Genomic DNA, 25,705 nt, shown 5'->3' on the forward strand with positions numbered 1-25,705 from the left:
ACAGTGACTACATTTACATTACATTTAGTCATTTAGCAGACGCTCTTATCCAGAGCGACTTACAGTAAGTACAGGGACATTCCCCCCGAGGCAAGTAGGGTGAAGTGCCTTGCCCAAGGACACAACGTCATTTGGCACAGCCAGGAATCCAACTGGCAACCTTCTGATTACTGGCCCGATTCCCTCATCGCACAGCCACCTGACTCCCTGACTATGATAACAGCAGTCACAACTACAACATAAATCACGTTACCTCATTCCAATAATAGGACATTGTGTACGGCGTTGCCATGCCATTAATGCCGGGGCTGCAGCCTCGAACCTTTTCGTTTAGCCCCGAATATATTCTCGACAAAAGAGCTGGGGGAAGTTGTAGCCTACTGTTAGAGGGGCCACATTCAACATTATTGTTGTCATATCGTTTTCTTCACTGTATTGCAGGCAATAGCAGGCACAATACCATGTTTATAATTATCCACTCTACATTTAGGGGGGCACAAGTGGGTCCAAGCTTGTTGTCACACAGAAGTTTGTGACTTCTTACGTCTGAGAGAAAGGGCCATGAAACATTCAGATGTGAGGCATAAAACCATGAATACTAGCACATCAAACTATTGCCCTGAAACGCACAATTTGCTTAAATAAATCAACAAAATGACAATAAGTATTTATTTTCTTATATTAACATATTTGAAGGGATACACAGTACATCACATTCATCCAATTACCAATAAAACAGGAATCTTATTGACCATTAGGACTGATTTAACACTTAAGACACTCATCTATTCACAAACCTTTTAAAGGTATACAAGTAAACACAATATTCTTTGTGTCCCATTAGACCTGTCCAGAAATGGCCACGTAGAGTATCCATCTACACTGCTCCATTATCAGCACATTACATTCAGAGGGCCATGCAGGTAGGCAGATAGACAGACATAGGCTTGTAGGAAAAAGCTCAGTTAACTAGAGGGATCAGCCTGCCTGTTAAATTGTTCTTATTGGTGTTACAATGCAGCTGCTGTTAGAATGTCCTTTTTAATCTTAGCAACTCTAGTCTCACTCTAAGTCAACAAACCTCAAATTGCTCACTCTGACTCAATTCCCTCTTCCATGACCCATAGGAGGAAACCTAGTATAGGTCTGAGTCTGTGTCCATTCACAAAGAATCTGAGGTTAGGAGTGGCGATCTGGGTTGGCTGATGTCTCCCTGTAAAATTATGAAATTGTCACAAGGTGCCAAAATCGGCCTTGAGAGTGCAGCCAGCGGCCGATGCCAGGTACATCAAAAAAGCATTTAATTGCCCTAATTAATAGGCCAACAGACTGATCGGTCGACCACTATTGCACGATAGTAAAACAGAAGATCACTGTGACATTCAAAGAATAGGAACTGACAGACTTTGCAGATAGGTACTTGAAAGTTAATATCAGATAAAAAACAAAATGGCGTCAAAGCAAATTATAGAAGAAGATTGCATCCTCCCCCCACAAAAAAAAATTAACAAAAAAACTCAACTGAATATTACAACATTGTCTGTAAATTCCAGTATTTTCCAATTTTTTGTACTTACAAATAAAATAACACATGAATGAATGCGGTTTACACAATTGGACAAGAGTAATGTTTAGCTCCACATTCAAAATGACATTTGCAAACAGTTCCAGATTTAGGTAGCATACAATACAACATGGCTCTCAGTGGTTGTGCCCATTCATTTTACAAGTTTAAATTTAGGCTCCACTTTTTATGTTTTCAAGGATTCTAGATCAGGCTTGACAAGGCAAGAACTTCAACATTTCAACTGAAGTAGTTCTCACTCTTAAGTTGCAAATCCCACATCTAGATTCTGAGTTTTAACCCTCCATGGCATCCAGAAACTCTTCCTCAGTGATAAGCTCCAGCCTTCTTAGGACCGTGTTTGTACTGGCTGCAGGGTATTCTGCCACAGGGTAGGGCAGTGCCGGACTGCCGTCTGGGAACAGGCAGGGGGCAGGGCCCTGGAAAGAGCCGCAGAGAGTACGAAGGAAGGGGCATAGCTGGGTTATTGAGGAGAGGGAGCGAAGGGTGAGGAGGGGGAACTCTAGACGCTCTGTGGAGGATTCCTCACTCAGGTCGTTCATTGCCTGGACAAGACAGGATGGTACCTTGTGAGAATTGGACATGGAGATTTGATCACGTCAAGCAATTTGTGTGTGCGTGTGTTTCCTTACTCCATAGCGTTGCTGCAGTCCCTCCAGTACTCTGACAACATGCGGCTTACACTCCGGCTGTTCCTCCAGCAGACTGTTCTCTGGACCACCGTAGCGCTCAACGTCCACCTCTGGAACAAACGCCCAGCGGTACCTACACACACACACACAAGTAGAAGAAGTGTTTTTTTGTTTTTTTTAAGACACAGGTTTAAGACATGCCAGGCACACATAAAGTCCATGTTGAGCTGAGTGGTGAAAGTCCTACATCTGGAAGAGGGGCATCCTGTCCGGAGGGAAGGCCAGAGAGGTGTCCAGAAACTTGCAGGCAGACAGGTACATGTTCAGGTCTACCTGGGAGAAGTGTAGCACAGAGCCATTCCTGTCTAGGGCTCCCCTCACCACCTTAGTCAGCCTGGAAGGTACGACAGAGGAGATTGGTTGGTGGATTCTTGGTGGGTTGATTCAGTCATTCATAAATTGAAATCACAATGAACTCACTTTGAGACTTCTTTGTCTTCCCGCAAGGTTTTCTCCAACCGAGCAAATGTTCGTATCTGTCCATTGAACAAATAAAAGACACCGCTTTAGCCTTTAACCAAATCTCAACGTCAGTTAGGAACTTTCATTGTTGCCCCATGGTTCCAGCAGGAACTTTTGACTTTTGTAAGAAAGCTCTCATGTACCCAGGAATAGTGGACATAAACATCAACAGGAAATATTCATATGTATTTATGATATGTTAATCCCAATTGTTGGGTTTAGTTAGCATTGCTTTGATGTAACCCATTTGTGGCTTGCACATTGAGTGCTACGTGTGTGTATATTGTTTTGATGTCTATGTTAATCCATCGATTGTGGATGGATGAAATGTGTATTTGCCAGAATGACGTACTACTGTACATCCGGTTGCATTATGTAATGTTTTGCATGCTTTTCTGATATTCTGACCCACAACCCTCTGTATGGCATTTGCGACAGTTTAAGGCACAAATTATGAAAATGTACAGTAGTATTTCCACAAGTGGCGTTTCATGCATTGTACTATGTAAGTACAGCTGTAGTCACTACAAAAAGCAAAATGAAAGTCTGTAGTTCAGGAGTTAGCCACAGGTGTTAGATTAACACCACCAGTAAGTCCAAAGCAGCAGGAGGTCTGCACAAGGCAGTGCCCGCTCACCAGTTCCGTGACCATGATTGGCCATAGGGAGGTCAGGTGCTGTGGGGAGATCCTGAGCAGGAGAACCCGGAACATGAGGAACATCTGAGCACAGACAGATGGGGTCTGACCCATACGCAGAGTTTCTGTGAGACGCTCTGGTGGACGAAAGGAAGAAGATCATGTTTATGCATTAAGTACTATGTATTAACTATTAAGGATGTAGTACTTTTCTGTGGCGCTCACTCATTCGTGCACACCAGCTAGCACACACAAGTCTTGAACATCACAGATGGAAGTGAAAGTGACCCAACCTTGGATGAGAGGCAGATAGAGGTGATACTGGTCTAACTCTCCACTGAACATGGCAAAGGCCTGCCTCTTCAGTAACATGGGCTTCTGGTCTGCACTGGAAAACAGCTTGAGCGAGCTGCTTTGCATGCCTGCAACAAAGGTAAATACATACAGTACATCAATCCAAGTACCGGTTCAAGTCTTTTATTTGTCAGGTACACAGAACAGGTCAGACTGGGTACTGAAATTCTTAAGACAAGACAACGCAAACACCTGGCATAACATAACATATAGCCTAAGTACACAGAACATAATTTACATCTATGCTTAAATACTAAAACTTACTAAATATACAGATAACAATAAAAAATACACTATACTAACCAACCCTAAATGCACATAAAACCTATTAAAACCCTATAACCTATTCTAACCTGCAAAATTACAGCTACTGCAACCAGCAGCTCAGAGTGACAGTGTGTAAGCAACTAAGAGGACAATCAGTGACTATGTCAATGACCACACAGGAGCCTGATGGCGAAGTACAGTGAGGTACAGTAGTGCAATGTTACTGATAGTGCAACCAGTAGCTGAAAGTGACAGAGTTTAAAGTGACTAGTGTGAAGTGAATCAATGGACATTGAAATCCTCCCTGTAACCAGGGATGGGCAGTATTTATGATACATATATTTAAATTACGTATTTCAAATACGAAATAGGATTTAGTCATTTGTATTTGATTGGTTTGGTTTGACGGAAATAGCTATATATTTTGTATCAAAATACTAGTATACTTGTATTTTGTCATAACGAAATACTGTAAAATACTTTGTGACTAGTCTACATGACATTGTAAAAACTACTGCACAGTTCTCGTCATGCAGTTGGTGAATAAGATATGAGTGAGACACACACACACACAGACTGGAACTATAGAAAGTGCACAGTTCCCATGATGCAGCCAGTCATATGTTTTTCTCAGAAGTTTTGGTACCAACATTTCTCAGATCACAATTTAAATTCTCAAAAGTACTTGTTCAATCTCCATATCATCAAGTCACAAGGCATGAAGGGCCTCATTAACTAACACTGAGACCGCAGCTTAATCTGCGCCTTTTTCCCAACCACAAACAGCACACAGTGTATTTCCTCATTTTGCGTGGCAGGCCTATTTATCAAACCAGATCCTCGTCAGGCAATCAGCGCCTTACTCCGCCCCTTCAGTGTTAATTAGGGCGCCCCTAAAGACAGGAGAAATCGCCTGCATGTTACTGCCACCATGGGTGATTCGAGGAAAATAAAAAGAAGGTTCAGCGAACAGGAGATAGAAATATTGGTTCACGAAGTTACAGCTAACATTAACATGTTACAAGGAAGAAATACACCTCTCCTCCCATCTCCACTTTCCCTTATAACCTCCCGTCAGCGGTAATCTGTGTTTTTACTCAAGTGTGCTGCCTTTGTAAATACAGTTTTATGTCTTTACCCGCTATTTTACACTTGAAATGGACGTAATCCTGTTAATAAATGAGGCCCTAAGTGCCTATGCTCTAGTCTAGTTCATTAATGAAAATGATTATGAAGCCTACAATTGTCTGCTGTTTCCTACATTATCAATTACTTATGTCCTGTTGATCAAAATGTATTATATTGGTTCTCTGTTAAATAGTATTAACCCCACAAACATCTAGACATTTGTTATGATGTAGTACACAGTGGACCCAAACTCAGTACAACATATTTTGCAAACGTGAAGCTCTCATCTGTCAACCGCAGAACCACACGTCCTAGGGTTTTGAGATAGACACCTGCAAAATTACAACCTTTGCACAGTGCCTGTTTCCAAGCAAATTGTTTCCCCCCAAAAAACACTATAAATTTGCACAGACAGACTGACTGACTGAATTACTTGCATTATAGTATAGATGCTGCATCTGATTGGGGTCTACTCAGTAATTTTCTCAGACTTGAGATTAGTAGTTGGAGTTGGGTTGATATACCTTGACAAGTTCTATTGCTACTTTCTGATTACATGTCTGGCTACATTTAATATCTAAAGATATTGATCATTTAATAATTGTTGACAAAGGGCTAAAATCTTAAGTTTTCGAGTTCCATGTACGTATCCAATGATTGATAAATAAATAATGTATTGTGAAATGTACCCTAACTGAAGTAGCCGTTTAGTAGGATTATGATTTTGCATACCATTGATCACAGGTATATGTGAATATTTAATCTGCTGGTTGCATATGTCAGATGTATTGCTTTACAAGTATTTAGTTTATGTAGTATTTATGATGGATTGAATGTGTTTTATTTATGTAGTATTTATGATGGATTGAATGTGTTTTAATACCTGTCTACAAACACATTTCCCCTAGTGGGATAAATTAAATTTACTTGACTTACTAGTTAGGCGGAAAAAGCAGTTTTTAATCAAACATTGACTTTCTCAAATGAGTCAGTGTACTGGTGAAGGGATAGATCAAATAGGCCAATAGATGGAAGGTTTGCAACGTGATTTCATGGTCTCTTGTAAAAGTATTTTTTGTATTTTTTAAATACAAAAATACAGTAGTTTATTTTGATACGTGGAATGGCTGCTGTATTTTGTCGTTTATTTTGATACACTTAAAATCAGGGTATTTGGTATTTTATTTTTAAATACATTGGAATATATCTTTTCTCATCCCTGCCGGTAACACACACACAAAAGAACTTACTCATGAGGTCTTTGAACATAGTCTTCTCGTGTGTCAGTAGGTGGTCAATGATGGAACTCCAGCTGCAGGAAACATAAACAGGTACTGTAAGGGAGTAGTCAGGAGATGAAGTGCTTCTGTGTTTCATTGTAAAAAACACCCACAAAACACATATGTCAGAAATATTAATCTATCAAGCATTGCACAGTCGATGAACAAGTTTAAGAAAGTTTATTGCTTGCGGCCGGCCCACAAGGAGACAAAAACATCACACGCCATTGTGCTACAAAGTTTTGTCCGCTAGCATGTTGCGCTAGCTAGCTATTTAAGCAGAACCGCTCTTTACAGTCATTGGTTAAGACAAAGGCATGCAAATGTTCCATTGCTCTTCTTCATTGGCTCCTTGCAGACCAGGCGCGCGTGTGTGCGTGCGTGTTAGAGTGTGTGTGCCTTTTGACCCCTGTAAGCTTGACCACATGATTCACCCAACACAGATAAGGCCAGACATCTTTTATGGCCTCTCCAGTAAGAGAGTGGTCAGCCCAGGTCACCTTGTTTACATATGCCTCGTGTTCCCCAAAGTTTAGATTTGGGGGTAGGCCTCTCTCTACACACAAGGAATGCTGAACACAGAATCATTCTTATACAGGATAAATGTGTTACATCTTCAATTTTCCCAACAACATAAACACAGCATGTTCTTACTGGGGGGTGCAGGATGCATCCATCGTGAAGAAAAGGGGGTCCATGAAGAGCTCAAAGACCTCCTTCTTCCAGGCTCTCTTAGTGTATGCATAACCACTCAGATTGGCCAGCAACTGGGCACCTGCCCCAAAACTGGGCATATTATAGGCACTGGAGAGAGAGAAAAATATGAGATACAGATAGATGGGTATATAAATTTATTTTAACTTGAAGAGTTTATAGCACCTTTTATACAGAGATCCCGCAATATGGCTGTAATGAAGACCCGTCATGATGCCAACTTTGCTTGTTTACCCTGATCCAACAAAGCCGGCTTTATTTTTCCCCATGTGTGCTTTTACATAGTATGCAGCCGTAATGCCACCGGAATCTGAGGCGTGACATCATCGTTGTTGTAAGAGTGCATAATCTCTGCATGCCAGCTGTCCCTTTTACACAGACATCGATTCGGCTCTGTTACTGACTTCGATGCCAGCTTATTGCCGTTACAACAATGACCCCCCCATCCCATGTCCGTGCCTTTGAAACAGAACTGCAAGGCGGCATAAAGATGCAACATTCCCAGCTTTAACAGGTTGTGTAAAAAGGGGCTCATGTTTTACTCTGGTTAATCTTTATGGGCTGTATCTAAAATCAGATGAAGAGGTCTGATTTTCAGATTTTTTTTTGTTTAGCTGAGGCACTGTTACTTAACAGTTGTTTGTGCTTAAAGATATGTGATTGTCACCTGTGGTTCTTCAGGTAAGGGAATACGTAGTACATGAGACGAGAGATGAGAGGAACAGCCTTTTCTTTTTCGTCACTGCGATATACCAAGTCTAGCAGAGGGGCCAGGATCTAGAAAGGGAGCAAAGTGTCACACACACACCCCAAAGTGTTACACACAAATACACGCGCACACACACACACACACACACACACACACACACACACACACACACACACACACACACACACACACACTTACCTCAGCCAGTAGTGCCAGGGCCTGTACACTGTAGACGGAGGGGGCAGAAGAGGAGACCATTGTGCTAGCCTGAGCTACAGAGTCTAAAAAGGGAGGAGAGACAGGGGAGGAGGATACATTGTATAAGAGATAGAAGACCATCACGGGGAAATAGGGGGGCAGAGCCAGGGAAACAGGATGTGTGATGGTTCAGGTGGAATACTGGGTCCGTGGGCACCCTCTCCCGGGATGTAGGCCCAAGGACACCTAATGTACATGATAAGTATAAGTAACGGGGGAGAAGCAACCAGGTGAAATGCATGACCCTGATTGTGTTTTCTTTCAGAGGCCCTGATTAGGTGAACACTGTGTGAGGAGAACAGCGGAGCACGGAGCCGGGATACTCCTGCTAATGGCTTCTGAGGGACCGCCTGTAGTTTCTTTGTTTTGTGTTAAGGTTTTGCTTTGACGTAAACAGTGTTTTTATTTTACTTTTTGAACACCTAGTACAGCAGTGTGCTTACTAGGTTCTGTCATCCCTGAAAGAAGAAATACAACCAATATATTACCGGCAATTTACCGTCTCAGCGTCTCATGCACTGTCCTGCACCATAATATTTTAGGTGTCGGCTATAGTATTACCAACTAGCGAACCGCCACAGATGAGACAAGATAAGGCAAATACAGATGTACATTCTTGACTATTATGATCTCTTCTTCACTGGACTGACCATGAAAACCCGTCTGTCTGTCTGTCAGCTCCTAGGAAGCCAGCCAGGAAGTACAGTACTTTGGGTGCCAACATGGATTTCCATATTTAAAAGGCCTGGGGTAGGTTTGGGAAGTACAGGGCCAGCAGTGTTTTTATCTGAATTTCAATTTGAATGCCTTGGTATTACACATTGGATGTGCACCAAAAGTTGTTTAACAGGAGAGAGTGCTGAGCCGATACGTCCGTGCACGCCCCCATCTCAATGCCAGCAGTGTTTCTATGATGACAAGGCAGGTTCTGCTGTTGTTTCTGGCCTTGGTCCAGTGTGGTGGAGGTCTGAATACAAAACTGGAATCAGTTTGTATCATTTTGTATTTGTAAGTCATTTCTCAGTCAAGTACAGTATATCTGTACCAGTGCAGCGCCCGTTTGAGGGATCAATGCCCAAGGTCAGCACTGACCCAAAGTACAGAGGAATTACAAAGAGCCTCATTGTGTAAGCAGCATGAGCAGCCTCATCTTAATTTAAAAAAATGACACAACACTATCTCCTTTCCTGTCAGCTACAAGCTAACAATGGATATGGAACAATGGACAATGGAAAATGGAACCCTAATTCAAATCAATCTTGAAAATCACATACATTTAACTGTACATATTGTAACTGTAACAGCCACCTGGAGAGAGTCAGGTGGCTGAGCGGTTAGGGAATTGGGCTAGTAATCCGAAGGTTGCTGGTTCGATTCCCGGCCGTGCCAAATGACGCGTCCTTGTGCAAAGCATGTCACCCTACTTGCCTCGGGGGAAAGTCCCTGTACTTACTGTAAGTCACTCTGGATAAGAGCATCTGCTAAATGACTAAATGTAAACTGTACACTGTACCTAATTTGTACCCACATAAAATCTAAAATTCAATTACACTTGCCAGCTAAGTTAACTGCTGAAAGCCAAACTATACTCTATGTCTAGGTAGCTAAAAATATGTGGTGATGGATATAAAGCTAACCAACTATTTTACCTCTCCTCATTTGACAGGAAACCTGTGAACACTAGCGCAGTGCCTGTTGGTGGCAAATATGTTTATATTTATTTGTCACAAACCGCTCATCCAAACAATTTCATGTGACACGTCCGACAGACAGAAAGAGACAGACAGAGATTCCTGAAATTACAGTTTGATTTGATATGTATGTGTCCGTGTGTGGAGAGTTAAGATTCGATGACAAACCGAAAAGTCTGCTTTCAATTTGTTCTGTGAAGTAGGAAAACTGTGTGTATGTCTTTGTACGTAAAGTGCATGACTATGCGCTCAGTTTTGTGAGTGCGCTTGCCCGTGTGCGTGGTCTTTGTGGTTACCGTAGAGGTCAATGTCTGTGTCTACATCGTCCGGCTCCTCATCGACGGGGCAGACCTGGGGCTGGACTTTAACTTCCAGGTTCCTGCTGAGCCAGCTGGTCTGCTCCAGAGAAGACCCTGCCACCCCACCCACTGCCTCCAGGATCCGCTGAGTCACCTCCTGGTGTGGGATGGAGGACAGATGTGGATGGAGGAGTCAGAACCATATCATAACCTATAGCTCTGGCACTAACCATAGCAGCAGGTCCCGGATGACTGGTTAGCTGGCTGACCTGCGTGTCCTTGGTGTCCCTCTTGTTGTCCAAGTTGGGTAGCCGGTTTACAAAGTCATTCAGGATCCTGAGACAGAAGTTTGATATTGAGCTTGTATGCTTAAGTGTTTATCAAGCCTTGCTTTCCGTCAGAGAAAAATGATAGTTTATTTGTAGAAGACACAACAGGGGCAAATGGTAGTTTGTGTGCGTATGTAGAGAGAGCGGAGAGAACAGGGACATGTCTGTATATGTGTGTTTGTATCTGACTGACCCCAGAAGGAGGAAGTGACCAGGTGGAGCCAGGTTGAGCTGGACAGACTCTCTCAGCAGACTGAGAAGAGGTGCCACATTCTCCTGGAGGGTTTGGGATGAAACACTGAGAGTGGAGGTCAAATGCAGTCAGTTACAGGGGAAAGTCCAGTTATGTCTGAGGCTGTATGTTATATTTCTTTTTACCTCTGGATATAGGCGTAGCTGAACTGCAGCATGGGAATGTCTACCAGGGTGACCTTCTACCAAGAAGGAGAAGAACACAGTTAACACGTGCATATGTCAATGAGATGTGTGATTGAGTGAGCAAGTGTGTGACTGCATGTGCATACCTTGTCTCCTTTGATCTGGTGAGGTTTCTTCACCACCTCTTTAACTAGTTGGAGGATGGTTTCTGCGTGGAGTGTGCTCAGTGATGTCACCAGGTCCACGATAGTCAGACGAGATTCACTGGCGACAGGCAAGATCTGAAGAGAGAGAAAGAGAGAAGAGAGCAAAACGGAGAGAAAGACAGAAGTGTAAACGAAAGACAAACGTGTTGTTGTGAGTCAGTGTACGTGTGCTTGTGAGTGACTGAGTGAGACACATCATCTTTTCTAACCTTGTTCTTGTGCCTCTTCTTGCTTCTTCTGCTGCTCCAGACAGCTCCTACTGAGGCCATCAGCTGGACCCCATACTGGCCTGTCAGAGGCAGTAGCAGGTCCAGCACACGCTGCCTCAGGACCTGCACACACACACACCCACACACGGAACATATCACACATATGTTCACTCACGCTTCAACACACGCATACAAAACCACGTTTCCCACGGTTCACACCTTGGCGCTTCTGAAGTACACGGAGGCCTGTTTGATGGTTTGGGGGGAGTCAGAGCCCCTTCTCTGAGACTCCTCCCTCCTGATCACGCCCCACAGCAGAGCCATGCTATTGAGTATGTGCGGCAACTCCTCGATCACGGCGTTGCGGACGTTGCGGACGTCTGCTGAATCACAGGCCACCAGAGACTGACGGGGTGTGAGGGCAGCATGGCGAGGAAATGAAAAAGATCCAGTCAATCTCAATTGAATTGAGAAACGTAGGATTGAACGTACCAGTGTGCTGTATGTGTGCGCGCATCACCTTATGGTCCAGCAAACAGTGGTGTGTGATGGTGGTCAGGCCTTCCAACAAAGTCAGTGGATAATCAGGGGCGATATTCTCTCTTCTGTTGTTGACACATTAACGTGATATCAACAACTTAACACACATAAGTTAAACACATGCATATCTCTCACGACACACGGCCAAAAAAGACAGTGGTACCTGTGTACAGTGTGCATGCGTGTACGTATGTATGCGTACCTCTGTGGGGCCTTGCCCCCGTCATGTTCGTACTGTTTGGCCAACTCATCCAGGTTCTTGCAGATCTGTGTAATGAGAGGCGCCACGATGATGCTCAGAGACCTACCCAGGTAGGGCAGGGAGCCGCGCAGGAGCGCTAGCCAGTGGGGGTGCATGCCGTAGCCGTACTGAGGCTGCAGAGCCCTGGCCGCCGCAGACACGAACATGCCCTGTGCTGTGATGGGCTGGGTCTGGACGTACTGAGCTGCCTTGATCGACTGCTGGAACAGGACGGCCGTCTGCCATTCCCGGGTTAGAGGGGTGGAGGCAGCGGGGGAGTTGAGGGACTCTTCAGGGTGCCCTGACCCCCCTGGCCAGATATGGTGCTCCAGGACTATAAGCGCTTGGAGAAGCTTGAGCAGCTCGATCTGGAGCGGGTACTGCTCTTGCCCCCCACTCTGCCCCAGGTGGACCAGACTCACCTCCGACAGTCCCCCATGATCCTCCAACAAGTCCCCCCCACCGCCAACCTCCCTCTCTGCCCCTCTCTGACTTATGTACATGGAGGCCGAGAGGCAGAGCAGGGCATACTGCTGCACATTACACCCAGACAGAAGTTTGTGGATGGGCTCCAGGTTGCATCCATTCCTCAGGCTTTGGCCTTGCCTATGGCCCGCATCCAAGCCCTCCTGCTGGCCACGCGCCACAAAGACCAGTTGGGTTATCAGGCAGGTCAGGATCTCCACGCTCTTCACCTGCACCTCCCGGTTCTCTTGCATGTCCCTGGGCCCTAGGCTGAGGTAGGAGGGGTAGTGGGACCTCAGACAGCGCAAACACAGGGACACCAGCACCTCCAGGAGCAAGATTGGGGGTGGGGAAGCTGTAGAGGTGGGGGATGCCAGGTGGCCGTAGAACGTCCCTCCCTCCAGGGCCTGCTGGTGGCGCTGTAGCAGATTGGAGACGAGGTTGAGGTGGGAGGAGGAGCTTGTGTCCAAGGAAGTGGAAGAGAGGGCGTCCACCAGTGGCTGTTGGGCAGAACTCCTCAGCAAGCTCGACAGTAAAGTCAAGCCCTGGAGGAGATGTTGCCCCCCGCTGGCCTGAGGATATAACAGCACATGCCTGAAAAGCGAGTCGACGGCCTCCCTCTTCTCCCTTTCCTGCTTCTGCAGGCGAGACCTCGCCATGGCTTCAAGCTCCAGGTCCTCTTCCTCCTCGCTCGACAGTGAATCTGAGGCCTGTGTGTGCTCGGACTCCACTCTCCGCAGGCCATTGGTCAAACCTCCTTCCTCCGTGCTGCTGCGGTAGGGGGCAGAGCCCGAGCTCTCCGTGGAGACCTGGGCGCCGCTGGTGTCAGCTGACTCTGTGTGGTCGCTCTCCTCCTCGTCCTCCTCTTCCTTCTCCACATCCTCCTCCTCTTCGGTTTCCTCGCTGCCACTGTGGGAGGCCGTCACGGCATCTGAGAGTTTGGTTGCGTCTGGATTGCCCTCTAGCTCTGCCCACAAGGCTTCCCTGTCCACTAAGGTCATGTAATCAACTGCAGTATTCTCTGTTGCCATGGCATCCGTAGATGTCCTTGAACCCTTGGTAGAGCTGCGGCTTCTGTTGCTAAGCAACTTTAGGTTCCCTGGGAATAGGCGAGAAGATTTGCAAAAACAAACTAAGAATAAATGCCAACTACATACGCAAGATGAGAAAACACACACATCGCCAGGCTGACCTGTGGTGAGGCTGAGTTTGTAACTCTGGATAGAGCAGCGCTGAGTGGAGGGGTGGAGGAGGAGGAGCAGGATAGGCTCTAGGATGCGGGCCACATCGCCGAGAGACAGAGCTCTGACCAACCAGCACTGGGCTGCTGCACTCATGGACCCATCAGAACAGTTTAGACTGCCCACCATCACACACAACGACCTGTAACAGAGAGTCCAAGACTGGCCTGACTGCATGACTATTGACTACATGACTATAACTACACAATTTCTGACTACCAGACCAATGCCCACAATACTACTGACTACAATAATACTGGCAACATGACTACTGGCTACAAGACTACTGACAAGAAGACTACAAGACTACAGGTGACAAGATAATTGAGTACCTGTCAAAGGAGCGATTGAGTGACATGGTTCTGTTGGTTTGGATGTCCCGTGTCAGATGCCACAGAATGGAAAACCTGTTGAGAGCCTCCAGGCGCATGGTCTCAAGAGAAAAACAGGACACAGAACACTAAAAACAATGCCTGATATGGATTGTATAGATTTTATTGATAATAGAATTGTATTGATTTTGTTGATTGTAGGGCAGGCATGTGGGGTATCCAGTGGTCAGGAAGAAGGTCTAGGTTTGTGTTAACTGTGCAGCAGAAACATGTTCTGAACTAGTCTCAGTAGGGAATGTGGTAGTTGAGAAAAGGACAACAACAGATATGGTGCCAGAGAAAAATAGAATGCTCTAAGAGTACGAGGGGTGGCCAAGGTGAGTCAGCATTATGGGGGACGGTTGGGCGTGCTCGTATACCAGACAGGGATTGTTATGATTCCAAGAATCATATTATTCCAAGAATCATAACACGCAATCACAACGGCTCCCTAGGACACCTAGGACAGGGAAGCGGGAAGTTGCTAAGGGTGAGAACACTCATACTTGACGGCTTTATTGAAGAATGATTGACCTTGGCCAATGTGGGAAGAAACATCGGGAAACAGTATTATGCAGGGCGGGAGATTTTCCTCATAGCTATGGGCTATATAATGTGTTGTGGCTAAACATGTCAAAACTTGAGGCTGTTAGTTTACAGGAAGGTACAGAACATGCAGGTAAATATCCCAGTGTTTGTTCACAGTGTTAAGGAAATATTCTGAAGACACGGTGTACTTGGATCGTCAGGATTGCTGGAGTAATACAAATTCTTCATTCGATATAAAAGTACAAGACAGAGTTCTCTGTGACCAATCCACCGGAGGACACGTTACGCAAATGTTGTTCAGCCAGTGATAGGGATCCTAACACATACCATGTCTTATATAGATTCACATTTGCAAACGTAGTGTTATTAACGCCATGGCCAACCCGCAGATTGCGCTGTGATACTTTATTTTAGGTCGTATTTATGCAACCTGCAGGTCATCTGGTAAATAGCGCCTTTCTACGCCCACTATACCGTACATTGCAAGCATTTAAACGCGCAATTGAATGGGCCTCTTTCTCTCTGTCTATCATGGATCAGCCACCAAAGTCCTGGTTTACGCCTGCTTTTAAAAAGCGGATACATTTCACCGCAAAATGGAAGCACGCTTTCGCGGGCAGTTTCTGTACATACCGCGGAATACATAATTAAGTGCAATTTACGCATCTCCTCCCATCTCTTCATGGGAACTCCCACTTTCCCCTTGACCCTCTGTTGGGAAATCACAACAGTTTGTTGGGTATGATAGGTGCAGTGTGTGTGTGTATTCTACCTTGTTCTTCTGCAGTAGAGCCTGGCAGATGATGTCTTCACAGACGTTAGCAGAAGGCGTCAGGCAGTGTAGTCGATAGAAGAGCTCCACGCAGGAGATGTGCTGCTCCCTCCTCTCTGTGTCCAACTGGCTCCACAGCATCTGGGCCACGCGCTGGACGGACAGACAGGGACACACACACGCACACACTGTTTCAGTGCCAGTGCCCTGAATATACAGTAGATTGCCTCACATGATCTAAATGCCAACCAGTGTGTGATTTATGACTATCATGATCATAATCATCATCATGTCTGTAGTAGGGTTCTGACCTGGTAGAAGTCGGTGCCCTCCTCGATGACACTGAGCAGGCCGGGGTAGATTGGCGGGATGGTGACCATCTGCAGGCGTCCGCTCGAGAGGTTGGCATCTCCTGCCTGGTGGCGTCTGGTCTTGTCCTGGATGACCAGGGCCAGGGACTGTGAATGGTTGACCAGCTCTAGCAGAGATGACACAGCAGTGTGCTGGACATGATGGTCTCTGGATAGGCAGCACAGGGTCATCAAGGACCTCAGCCACTCTGGCAGGCTGCCCACATCATTGCCTGACGGTAAAACACATGCAATCAGATACTGCTTGATCCTTTCTTTCAACATGTCTCCAAGACTTGTGTGTGGAAGTCTGTGTACATCACTCTCACCCGTGCTGTTGAACATGTCCTTGTAGAGATCCTGGTTCTCCTGCTCTGTCAGGTAGACAGGGAAGGTTGTAGCCTCCAGCAGCAGGTGACAGGTTGCTGTGAACGCCTGCCGACACACCTCGGTAATCTCCGCCCTTCCCCTCGGCAGGTAGCCCCCACCCCAGTCTAGTGCCCCCGCTTTGCCCCGCCTCTTCTCCGTGGAAGGGTCTGAGGCTGTGTCTGAAAATGAGCGCAGTTTGTGCTTGCTGGGGGTGAAGAGCTCTGCCAGTTTGCTTTTGATCTGAGGCATGGAGATCTGAGCACCCTCCCGGCCCCCAAAGGAGTATTTCCTCCCCGGAGAGGAGGCTAGAGAGTCGGGTTGTATCACCTCATCCTCCTGCCCCCCGCTCACATCCTCCACCTGGACCAGTAGGTACCTGAGAGAGAGGAACAGAGGAACAGCGAGAGAGAACGAGAACGATTGAGTTCATCAAGACCGTCTAAAGTATGTCTGTCAACTTTGTCCAGTGACTTTGAAAGGGCATGGCAGGGAGGGAGGTTTTACCTGGTAGTTATATAAGCCAGGATGTCCTGCAGATATTGTGTCATGGTGTCCATGCTGCCCTTCATCCTCCACACAGTCCCCCCACCCTTGGATGACTCTGTACCCTCAGGCCCAGGCCACACCCCTGGTAGGAGGTGCTGCTCTGATGGAGAGGCGCTGATGCCCAATCCACTGTCCTCGGACCGTAGAGGCAGGAACACCCTTGCTGCTGGCTCCTCCTCCTGTCTGGTACCATTATTTGGCTCTGATTCCTCATTGGCCTCCTGTTGGCCAAGGTTACCGTTACCATGGTCCTTGGCCTCATGGTCCTTCTCTCCACACTTCTCAGTCACCTGTATGAGAGGGAAATGGATAATCACTTGATTCAACACCTAATACATCTTAAATCAAAATATCTTCACAGAGCATGACTATGTTACCTGACTTTGTTTGTCTGCCTCTTCCAAGATCTGAAACTCTGCATCCTGTGTGGAAGACTCCAGCTCCATGTCCATATAAGCCACGGGCATCTGGATCCTGCAGAGTACCTTGAAGCAGGCGCACAGGCCCTGTCTCAGATCTGATAAGTCCAGGGTGGTCATATGACTCCTGAGAGCTTGCAGCATGGAGCACAACATCTCAGGCAGAAGCTGGGACTGGATATCTGCATGCTGCTCCTGGGAAGGATACACACACACGCACGCACGCACACACACACACGCACAGGCAGGCAGGTACATGTTTTAGATGTGTGTACATGTCTGTGCACCTACTTGTATGAATGGGTGTGTTTATGTGCAAGCATGCGCCTGAGTGTGTTTGTACCAGAGGGATGACATCCAGCAGAAATATGATAAGGTTGGACATCTCAGAAACAGAGGTAGCTTGTTGGCTCTTCTCCGGCTGATGGAAGGAGGGTTGGTCAACTGGATCACTGTCAAGACAGGGAGGGAGGACAGAGCGATGGGGGGGGGGGGGGGGGCGGTTGGAAAATGAGATGGAACACCTCCGGTCAGACACAGCCTTGATAAATACTGTATTGTGTGAAATATTTCATGATATGAAGTATTTCTGTGGTATTTAAGAATCGTGTACACTGTGTGTTTTTGTCCTACCTGATGCTTTTGCAGAATAACTGGGTCATGTAGTCCCAAAGATACTCAATGTCCATAGAGCTCACCAGCAAGTTTACTGTTTTAATTATCTCTGATGAGTTCTTGTTCTCCTTGAACTGACTGGAACACACAAACACAACACAAGCACATTCTAGTTGTGTCACTTTGTGTATCAATAAATTGCGCAAACATTTTATTTATTTATTTTCAAAACCAATCAATCAATAAATCCATTCATCCAACCATCACCTAATAACAGCATCATCAGTCCATCATCCAACAACAGTCAGATGTCAGTTTTTTTACTTCCTCATCCATTCACCTGCTCCTCCACAGCTTCCACAACAGGGAACAGTCTGCCCCCCTCCGTCCCATTCTTCTCTTACAACACACAACATTTTGTGTGAATAACGTGCATATCTGCCCCCACTCGATGGTTCTTTACCTGGGTTTGAACTTTATCTTACTTTAATATGTCTCTCAAACTATCAGTTCACTTCCGCAAGGCATATTAATGTTGATATTTATGTGTTTCATCCTCCTCCCACCTGGCCAGCTGGTTGCTGGAGAGGCTCGAGGTGGAGATGTCCTCCCCCAGCATCTCTCGGCAGTAGCTGTAGAATGCCCTGACCACCTCCAGCAGCACACTGCTCAGGACTGGGGGACCTGCGGAGTGTAGCACCTTCATCAACATCGTCATCGACATGGAAAGAAAGAGACATATAGATAGAGAAATCGAGCATGTTTGTCTCTGTCTCCGTTGTGTGTTTACCTATCTCTGGTTTATCCAGGAGGCTGATGAGGACGCGGAAAGGTCGGAGGTAACCGATCATGTTTTCCACGTTGACGTCTTTTTTTTTCAGGATGCTGATCAGAGCCTAAAGACAGACACCCCAGAGTGAGAACACACACACAATAGGATGTTTAATGACTCCCAATCACATTGGTTCCATAATTACAAAACTAACAAGTACGTGTATTGGGTAGGTGTTATAAACCCTCCAGGTTTGTCACTTTTAAAAGAAGAGTGGTGCCAGTCAGTCACGTCTGGCAAATAATAATAATAAAACCAAAAACCAGCACTGGGAAAATAGTTTACTAAGTTTTCAATAGGTGTAGGCTATTACATGAAGCAAGCAAGGTCATATTGGTGTGTATGTGAGTGTGTGCCACAGTCTCAGAGTTCAATCCACTAAGTAAAGAGTATACTGTTTTGTTTTCTCCACAACACCAGCTCAGCAGCCCTGAGGCTATCCTACACTAACCACAAAACTCGAAAGGTGGGTGGTGATGCGGCTGGTTGCTATAGTGTAAGTAAGTATATATGTGCAACCTTGGTGAGGCATCTCATTGTAGTGTGGGTAGGGTTGTCCTCACCTGCACGAGCAGCTCTTTAGAGTAGGTGTTGAAGTAGTTGGCAGTGTGTTCCTCAATGGTGGTGGAGAGGTTGGGGTCTGGAGCTACCATACCTCCCTTAATGTCTGTGCCTGGACATGCCGAGACAGCAACGACAAACCAACAAACAAACGTTAATCTGTCACCAAGGCATAAGGCTTTATATCCTAATGAGAGTTCTGCAGTGTGTTCGTGTACCTAGGAGCCAGGCATAGAGGCGTCTGTTGAGGGACATGTCCCTGCGCAGCAGCGTAAGAGAGGCAGCTGACACCACTGTGATCATGTCTTCAACCGTCATAGGAATACTGCTCTCTACTGGGTGCTGTTGGGAAAACAGGGGAGAGTTAAATGCACACACAAACAAACACATACAGTACACAGACAGTGAATATACACTAACCAGGCAGGTGGCGAGGGGGAAGAAGTAGAGGAGGATCTCCAGCATGTTCCTCTGCACCAGAACATTGGAGTCCTGAAGGGCCAAGCGAAGAGACTTTATCTGGGAAAAAGGGATGTACAGGTTGTCAGGGGACAAACTCATGCAGCCTAATAGCTCATGTTATTGAGTAGTTTAGCTACTAGTGATCAAGAGGTCCCTTGGAATTGACGAGAAACTCTGTCAGCTGTCACGGAGACAGAGGGTAACTAACAGACAAACGCAGGCAGGCAGACTCACCACCAGGCCGTTGTCGTAGCCCAGCATATGTGTTTGCTGGCTGGGGGAGGCCATGCGGTCAAAATGTGTGACGATGAAGATGGATGCAGGCAGTCTAATGACAGGACTGACCAACACACTGCCCCATAGCGCTCCATAAAACACCTGCTGGCCAACCAGCAGAGACAAACGCACCAGCAGCGCATCCGTCCTGCAGGGAAATAAGCTCTTTACTGTTCAGGGATTACTGTTACCATTATGCCATAGTACATTTGTGTGTGTTTATTTGTGAATGTATGCGAGCATGAGAGCAAATATTTGTACCTGTCATACACCTCCAGGCCCTCTTCCAGGCCAGGTAGTAGCCCAGTGATGAAGGCTTGCAGGCTGGGTAACAGGGCCCTCTGCAGGGCAAGGTAGTAACGCTCGTACAGAGTCAGAAGGACAGGTTTTACTGCCATAGCAGCATGACCCAGCAAGGGGAACAGGCCAGAGCTGCAGCACACAGAAAACGCACACATGCGCACGCACACACACAGCATTCATACACACATGCATAACACAAACACACGTACATCAGAGCCTAAACAAAAAAAGCAACCTGTGTGTGTTTCAGCTATTCCCACATTGATACAGCATATATAGTATATGCACACAAAGATGCATACCTGTAGATGAAGAGGTCCTTGGCCAGCCTTTTGGTGCCGATAATCTTGAAGATTATTTCATAGGTCTCCAGGGCCTTGAGGTGGACGCCGCTGGGTAGGGCAGGGTGAAGGCACTGGGCCAGACGCTTCCCAATAATCAGCCTCTTAGGCAGCAGGGAATACCGCAGGTTACTCTGCAGGGCCTAGAGGAAGGAGGGTGGTTGGGTAGAGAGAGTGAGAGAGAGGAAATGGTAGAGGCAGGAAAATAAATTGAGACGTTTGGCAGATAGGTAAAGATGAAGTGAGACAAAAAGACTGCAGTCTGGCTGGCTTTTGAAAGGCCATTTAGAACAACCCCCCCCCCCAAAAAAAAAAAAACTCTACAAAAAAAAACAATCACATGCACACCAACCACCTGCCCAGGAACTGGTTCCTGTTATGAGTTATGTACAGCTTAATGATTGACTGCATTTTCTCTTGCTCCTCCTCTCCTTGAGACTTTGTATTCCTCATAGTCCAAAGTCCTCAGCAGAAACTTGTGGAGCAGGCAGGAGAACAACTCACACTAGGCTCCCTAGAGGCTGGGCGTTGGACGACACCGACTAGTTAGGTAGAGGCTGGCCATTGAACGACACCACTAGACTAGTTATGTAGAGGCTGGGCACTGAGATCAGTGCTCAAAAGCAGATGTAGAGACAGTTACTGGTAACAGTGGATGCAGTACAAAGCACCGCTTGCTTTACAGGAATACATGACCAACCTTCTATATAAGACTGAAACCAATGAAACTAGGAGGACTTTTTCATATTGACTGGGTGTTATGTGTGTTTAAACAGCAATATTATTATATAGCAGGGAGGCTTGGCCCAATGATAGACCAACCACATATGTGTTCACTTTTCTTTGGAAATATTATGTTGTGAGTACTGAATGTGGGCTGTGTTGCATGTGTGTGTCTACCTTGTTCAGCTTTCCCAGGGAGGAGATGAGGTCCGCCCACTCGCTGGAGGACTCAAAGTTTCGCAGCGCCTTCTCGATGACGGCTGCGTAACCACGGTAACGATAGTCATTTTGTAGCTCCACCTCTTCGGGATCCATGATGGCTCAGTCTTGTCCCAGCACGGAAACTGTGGGTCTGGAGGATAGAAGAGGGAGGCGAGGAGGACCGGGGTGAGGAAGAGGTATTACAAAACAAAAGGTGATAGTACACAGTTTCAAGAAATCTATCCTTACTCAGGAAATATCTGTCTGTATCACTTAGTTCCAAAGGCACAGAATGTGTGCTCTGGAAACCTCAAGGCAACATCAAGTATTACATACTTACATACATATAATAAGGATACACGCACAAACACACATGGCAGAGAAGAGTTGAAAGGAGAGGACAGGGGACGAGAAGGTAATGAAACCAAGTGCTGACTGTTCACCTCCTGCACATATAGCAGAAAAAGCTATCCATTATAGAGAGAGAGGGAGACAGAGAGAGAGAGAGAGAGAGAGGGGGGGGGTAGATGGGCAGACAGGATTACAGCAGCAGACATCTGGACATCTGTAGTTTAAGCAGAGAGAGAGAGTGTTTATGAAGAATGACAGAGAGAGAGAGAGAGAGAGAGAGAGAGAGAGAGAGAGAGAGAGAGAGAGAGAGAGAGAGAGAGAGAGAGAGAGAGAGAGAGAGGGGGGGGGTGTTAGCCTGGTCAGGCTTGGATACACGTGCCTGAGAGGAGGGCAACATGCATCATTCCACACCAAGAGAGAAGTCCAGGAACAGCTGACCCATCCATTTTATCAATAAATATACCTCCGGATAGTGCTCTGAGTAGTGCTGTAGAACCAGTCTAATGGTGTAGGGAAGGCAATAGCCTGCTCTGGGGATCCATTGCTCTACTGTACACCCCAGTCTGGTATTCAACCTTAGTCAACAAACTTCCACAACCAGACAGCCTGAGCTGAGCAAGCAGCTCAGCAAAACAGTGAATGTCTGTCTGTCATCTCTGAAAGACTGCGAAGTGTACATGCCTTTTCAAAGTAGAGCCTCAGTCTTTAAAGACTTGGGCCATAGTACCTGAAGGGCTGACTGGCAGGCTGACTGACTATAAATATATCTTCACGCAAGAGTGTGGGATTGATTTAGTCATTGACCATGCTTAAACTCTCTCTATTTCTTGCACCTATCTGTTTCTCAGAAGGACTGAAAAGCAGGCTGAAAAGAGATATAGCCTTATAGAGAGAAAAGGAGATGACTAATCACTGCATTCTAAGTGGCAGACGGACAGCGGGCCTATTATATAATCTCTTAGTTTCCTGAATGGCAAAAGCTATCAGCACTAAAGACTGATATTCACCCTCAAACATAGCACATTACAGGCATCATGGAAACATTCCCAAAGCAAGAAAGAAAACCACATGTTTAGACACCAGATATTCCACCAGCTTCAACAAAGCACATTTTACACACCAGATATTTGCACCAGCCTCCAACGAAAGGGTTATGATTATAAAGCCTTTAGGATGCTTTACATAGCGAAAAGCCCAGTTGATAGAATGACTAACCAAAATTCCTTAAGGGGTATGCAAACACAATGTACGACTTCGGTCGTAAACTAATCTTTGCACTCAAACAAAGGCTGCAGGAGGAGTGTCAGAAAACAGGGGGATATAAAGACAAGAGCACACACACACACAATTTGACTGAGACTTGAGCATCTGATTAAGTGTAGATCTAAAAAGGAAAATGGAAGGAGGGTCCAAATAATTTCTAACACAACACTACGGCAAGTGTGCAGTGAGTCTGGCTGATTTGAAACCAAAATACTCCTAACCTGACCTGTGCAGTTTGCTCTAGTTCTGAGACTGCCTGTGTAATTAGTGGGTGGACCCATGCCCCACAGACAAGTTAAAGAGACACATTGTCTGACAGAGATTGTGATGCTAACTACCACACAGTGCTAACTAACTTGCTCCACTACAGTCCATCCTATCTTGTAAACAGGAACGTACAGATCAGGCTGGAACCAGGCTGGAACGTTCACAGAAGAATGGCAACTGTTATAGCTGCAATGGGGAGGCAACTCCATTAATGCCCATGGTTTTGAAATGGGATGTTCACCAAGCTTATAGGTGTGATGGTCTGGTGCCCATACACATCTGAAAGCTGTAACCTGCATTATGTAAGCTGGTCTGATGATCGGGATGGAAGTCAATTTGATTAGCGTGTGCGTGTGGTTGTGTGTGTGAGAGATAGAGATAGACAGAGAAATCCAATAGGCCTACAGAGCAGAAACCAAACTCTATAAGCCTCGTCTCTTGAGTTGACAGAGCGGTTCATGTGCTGCTTCAATTAATGATAAGCTTGAACAAATACTTCCGTACAGCAAACCTATTACTTGGAATATTTTCGGCTCCACAGAAAAATATGTGCTGTATAGTGTGTCTTCCATTAAGATATATAGAGGTGGGCAAGGCGGGTTAAAAATAAAAACATCCAATGGCTCGGTAAACAATCACACAAGGCGCATCAATGACTCACCCACTGCAAAGCAAGCTTCCGTAAACATGAGAAGACAACATTCACGTAAAAACGAAAAAACTCAAATGGGCGGTGAACAAATTTGGATTAATCTAGATTGATAGATCCGCAAATTGGGTTCAGTGACAGACGAAAGGTACCGTTAGCGCTACATTTATTTCCCCATCTCGCTGTAAACCCAGCGAGTAGAATCCTCAGCTGATACTGGGTTTGACTTGAAGAGCGCACTTCCTGATCCGCGGAGGGGTGTGGTGGATATTCACGATTCCCGGTACGAGCGTTGCTCATCTTAAAAATCTGACATTTCAGCATTACTTTTACAAAGCCAAGTCTGGAGCTAGGGTATCCGTTCAGAACATTTGTGGAACAGTATTTGTACTAGCATCCCGTTTATTTTTATTTCAACAATAAACTACCCGTTCACCGTTTCATCAACACTCCCTCCCCTCCCCTCAATTTTGGTATAATCCAAGATGTGCAGTGTTTACAAACCTTTCACTTGCCTGTCACATTTTTCTGATATGGGACAGTGCAGTAGCCGGTCAACAATAAGATAATAAGCTTCTTATTTTGTTTCAGTATATCAATAACATTATTTAAGGTATACTTTACTTGGCGTAATAGCTAGGCACAGTCTAACGTACACTTCTACATAATTGAGCACGGGCCGAGTAGCATTCATACTATTGCATGGGCCACACATGCTTAATTCATCCTAATCACTGATCTACAGTGCTATTTGACACACACAAACAAATCAAACAGCAGAGACAAAGACAATGTGGTTTATATTCTTTAGCCTATTTTAACGTTTCATGATATTCACCACTGCTTCTTTGCTGGCCTGTACAGGCTCAGACCCTCTCAAAGAGCATCAGCGCCTATGGGATTCGTCCACAGTGCTGCGGAGGCTCTATGTAAGCCTCCATTAGAGCCCATCAACAGCGTGTACCCCTGAGCACCCCTGAGTTTCTCTCAAAACAACTTAAGGCCCTTGCACACTGAGTGCGAATTCAATCGTATCCGAAATGTTCGCACGTTAAAAAAATAAATTACGACCTCACGTTATGTCAATCACGCTTGCACACTGCCTCCGAAACTTTCGTCCGTTAAAAAAAAGTTCGGATCGGGTTCGATTTTCTGCCTTTTTCGCATCCGTAGCCAGCATTTTGATAGGTTATTTGGCAATTCAGAGCCACCGTAGAAGCGAACGACAAAATCCAGAATGGCGTCTGACAAGTTGACACACCTGGTAGCGACAGTCCATAAACTGCAGCCAGATTTGGTCACAGGTCTCCCTCATAATCTTCCCTACAGTGCTGATGCCCAACCGAAAACTGCTGGCGATGGTGATGAATGAGTCCCCAGTGCTCAGATACCTAAAATGATACATATCGCCTATTATTATAGCACACAAAATAATTGTGTTGTATTGAATGTTTGTTTCAATAGTGTGTGTGTGTCCTATGTTCCAGCAAATCATCAAACTGATCCACTGACATTCGGAGGTCAATTTTAAAATTTAAATTTTCTGAGCTCCTCGATAAGGAGATGAAACTCTCCTTCCTCTCTGCGCAACTTCAGGATTGGATGGACCCAATATTTCATATTTCTCATAATTTTTCTCTTTTTAATAAGAGATAGGGCAACAAAACCATCGTCACTGCTTGACGAATCAATTTAGTTTTTTTTCAGTTTTTTTTTTTATCGCAAACGTTAAATAAATACGCATCGGACTCAGTGCGCAAGGTGTCTGTGCGTGACGAATTTTAGGCTGACGAATACGAA

The 25,705-nt window shown here is 45.7% G+C and overlaps 1 protein-coding gene across 3 annotated transcripts; it reads right to left on the minus strand.

Annotated features, from left to right (window-relative positions):
• Positions 1-655: 655 nt before the first annotated feature.
• On the minus strand, positions 656-24,128 carry dop1b (DOP1 leucine zipper like protein B). Of its 3 annotated transcripts, none has more exons than XM_084688894.1 (38): positions 23,918-24,128; positions 21,352-21,526; positions 20,413-20,594; positions 20,069-20,239; positions 19,766-19,955; positions 19,490-19,588; positions 19,288-19,411; positions 19,072-19,181; positions 18,467-18,572; positions 18,243-18,360; positions 17,695-17,814; positions 17,405-17,513; positions 17,020-17,256; positions 16,601-16,932; positions 16,057-16,472; positions 15,689-15,960; positions 15,378-15,530; positions 14,018-14,118; positions 13,637-13,827; positions 11,941-13,543; positions 11,719-11,803; positions 11,418-11,603; positions 11,199-11,321; positions 10,930-11,064; positions 10,784-10,839; positions 10,599-10,703; positions 10,346-10,412; positions 10,074-10,233; positions 8,027-8,109; positions 7,787-7,896; positions 7,060-7,209; positions 6,376-6,437; positions 3,670-3,798; positions 3,377-3,513; positions 2,698-2,753; positions 2,465-2,611; positions 2,218-2,350; positions 656-2,130 (listed from the first exon to the last, which is right to left on the minus strand). In XM_084688894.1, the coding sequence occupies exons 2-38, from the start codon at positions 21,487-21,489 to the stop codon at positions 1,861-1,863; spliced, it is 6,966 nt and encodes a 2,321-aa protein (XP_084545020.1). In that variant the 5' UTR covers positions 21,490-21,526; positions 23,918-24,128; the 3' UTR covers positions 656-1,860. The 3 variants fall into 3 exon arrangements, with proteins under 3 accessions (XP_084545020.1, XP_084545018.1, XP_084545019.1); XM_084688892.1 differs by having other exon boundaries at positions 10,307-10,412; XM_084688893.1 differs by lacking the exon at positions 23,918-24,128 and adding an exon at positions 21,716-21,839 and having other exon boundaries at positions 10,307-10,412.
• Positions 24,129-25,705: the final 1,577 nt, after the last annotated feature.

The sequence above is a fragment of the Hypomesus nipponensis genome, chromosome 23 (assembly GCF_054491055.1).
Source record: "Hypomesus nipponensis isolate SF chromosome 23, ASM5449105v1, whole genome shotgun sequence".
Classification (NCBI taxonomy): Eukaryota; Metazoa; Chordata; class Actinopteri; order Osmeriformes; family Osmeridae; genus Hypomesus; species Hypomesus nipponensis.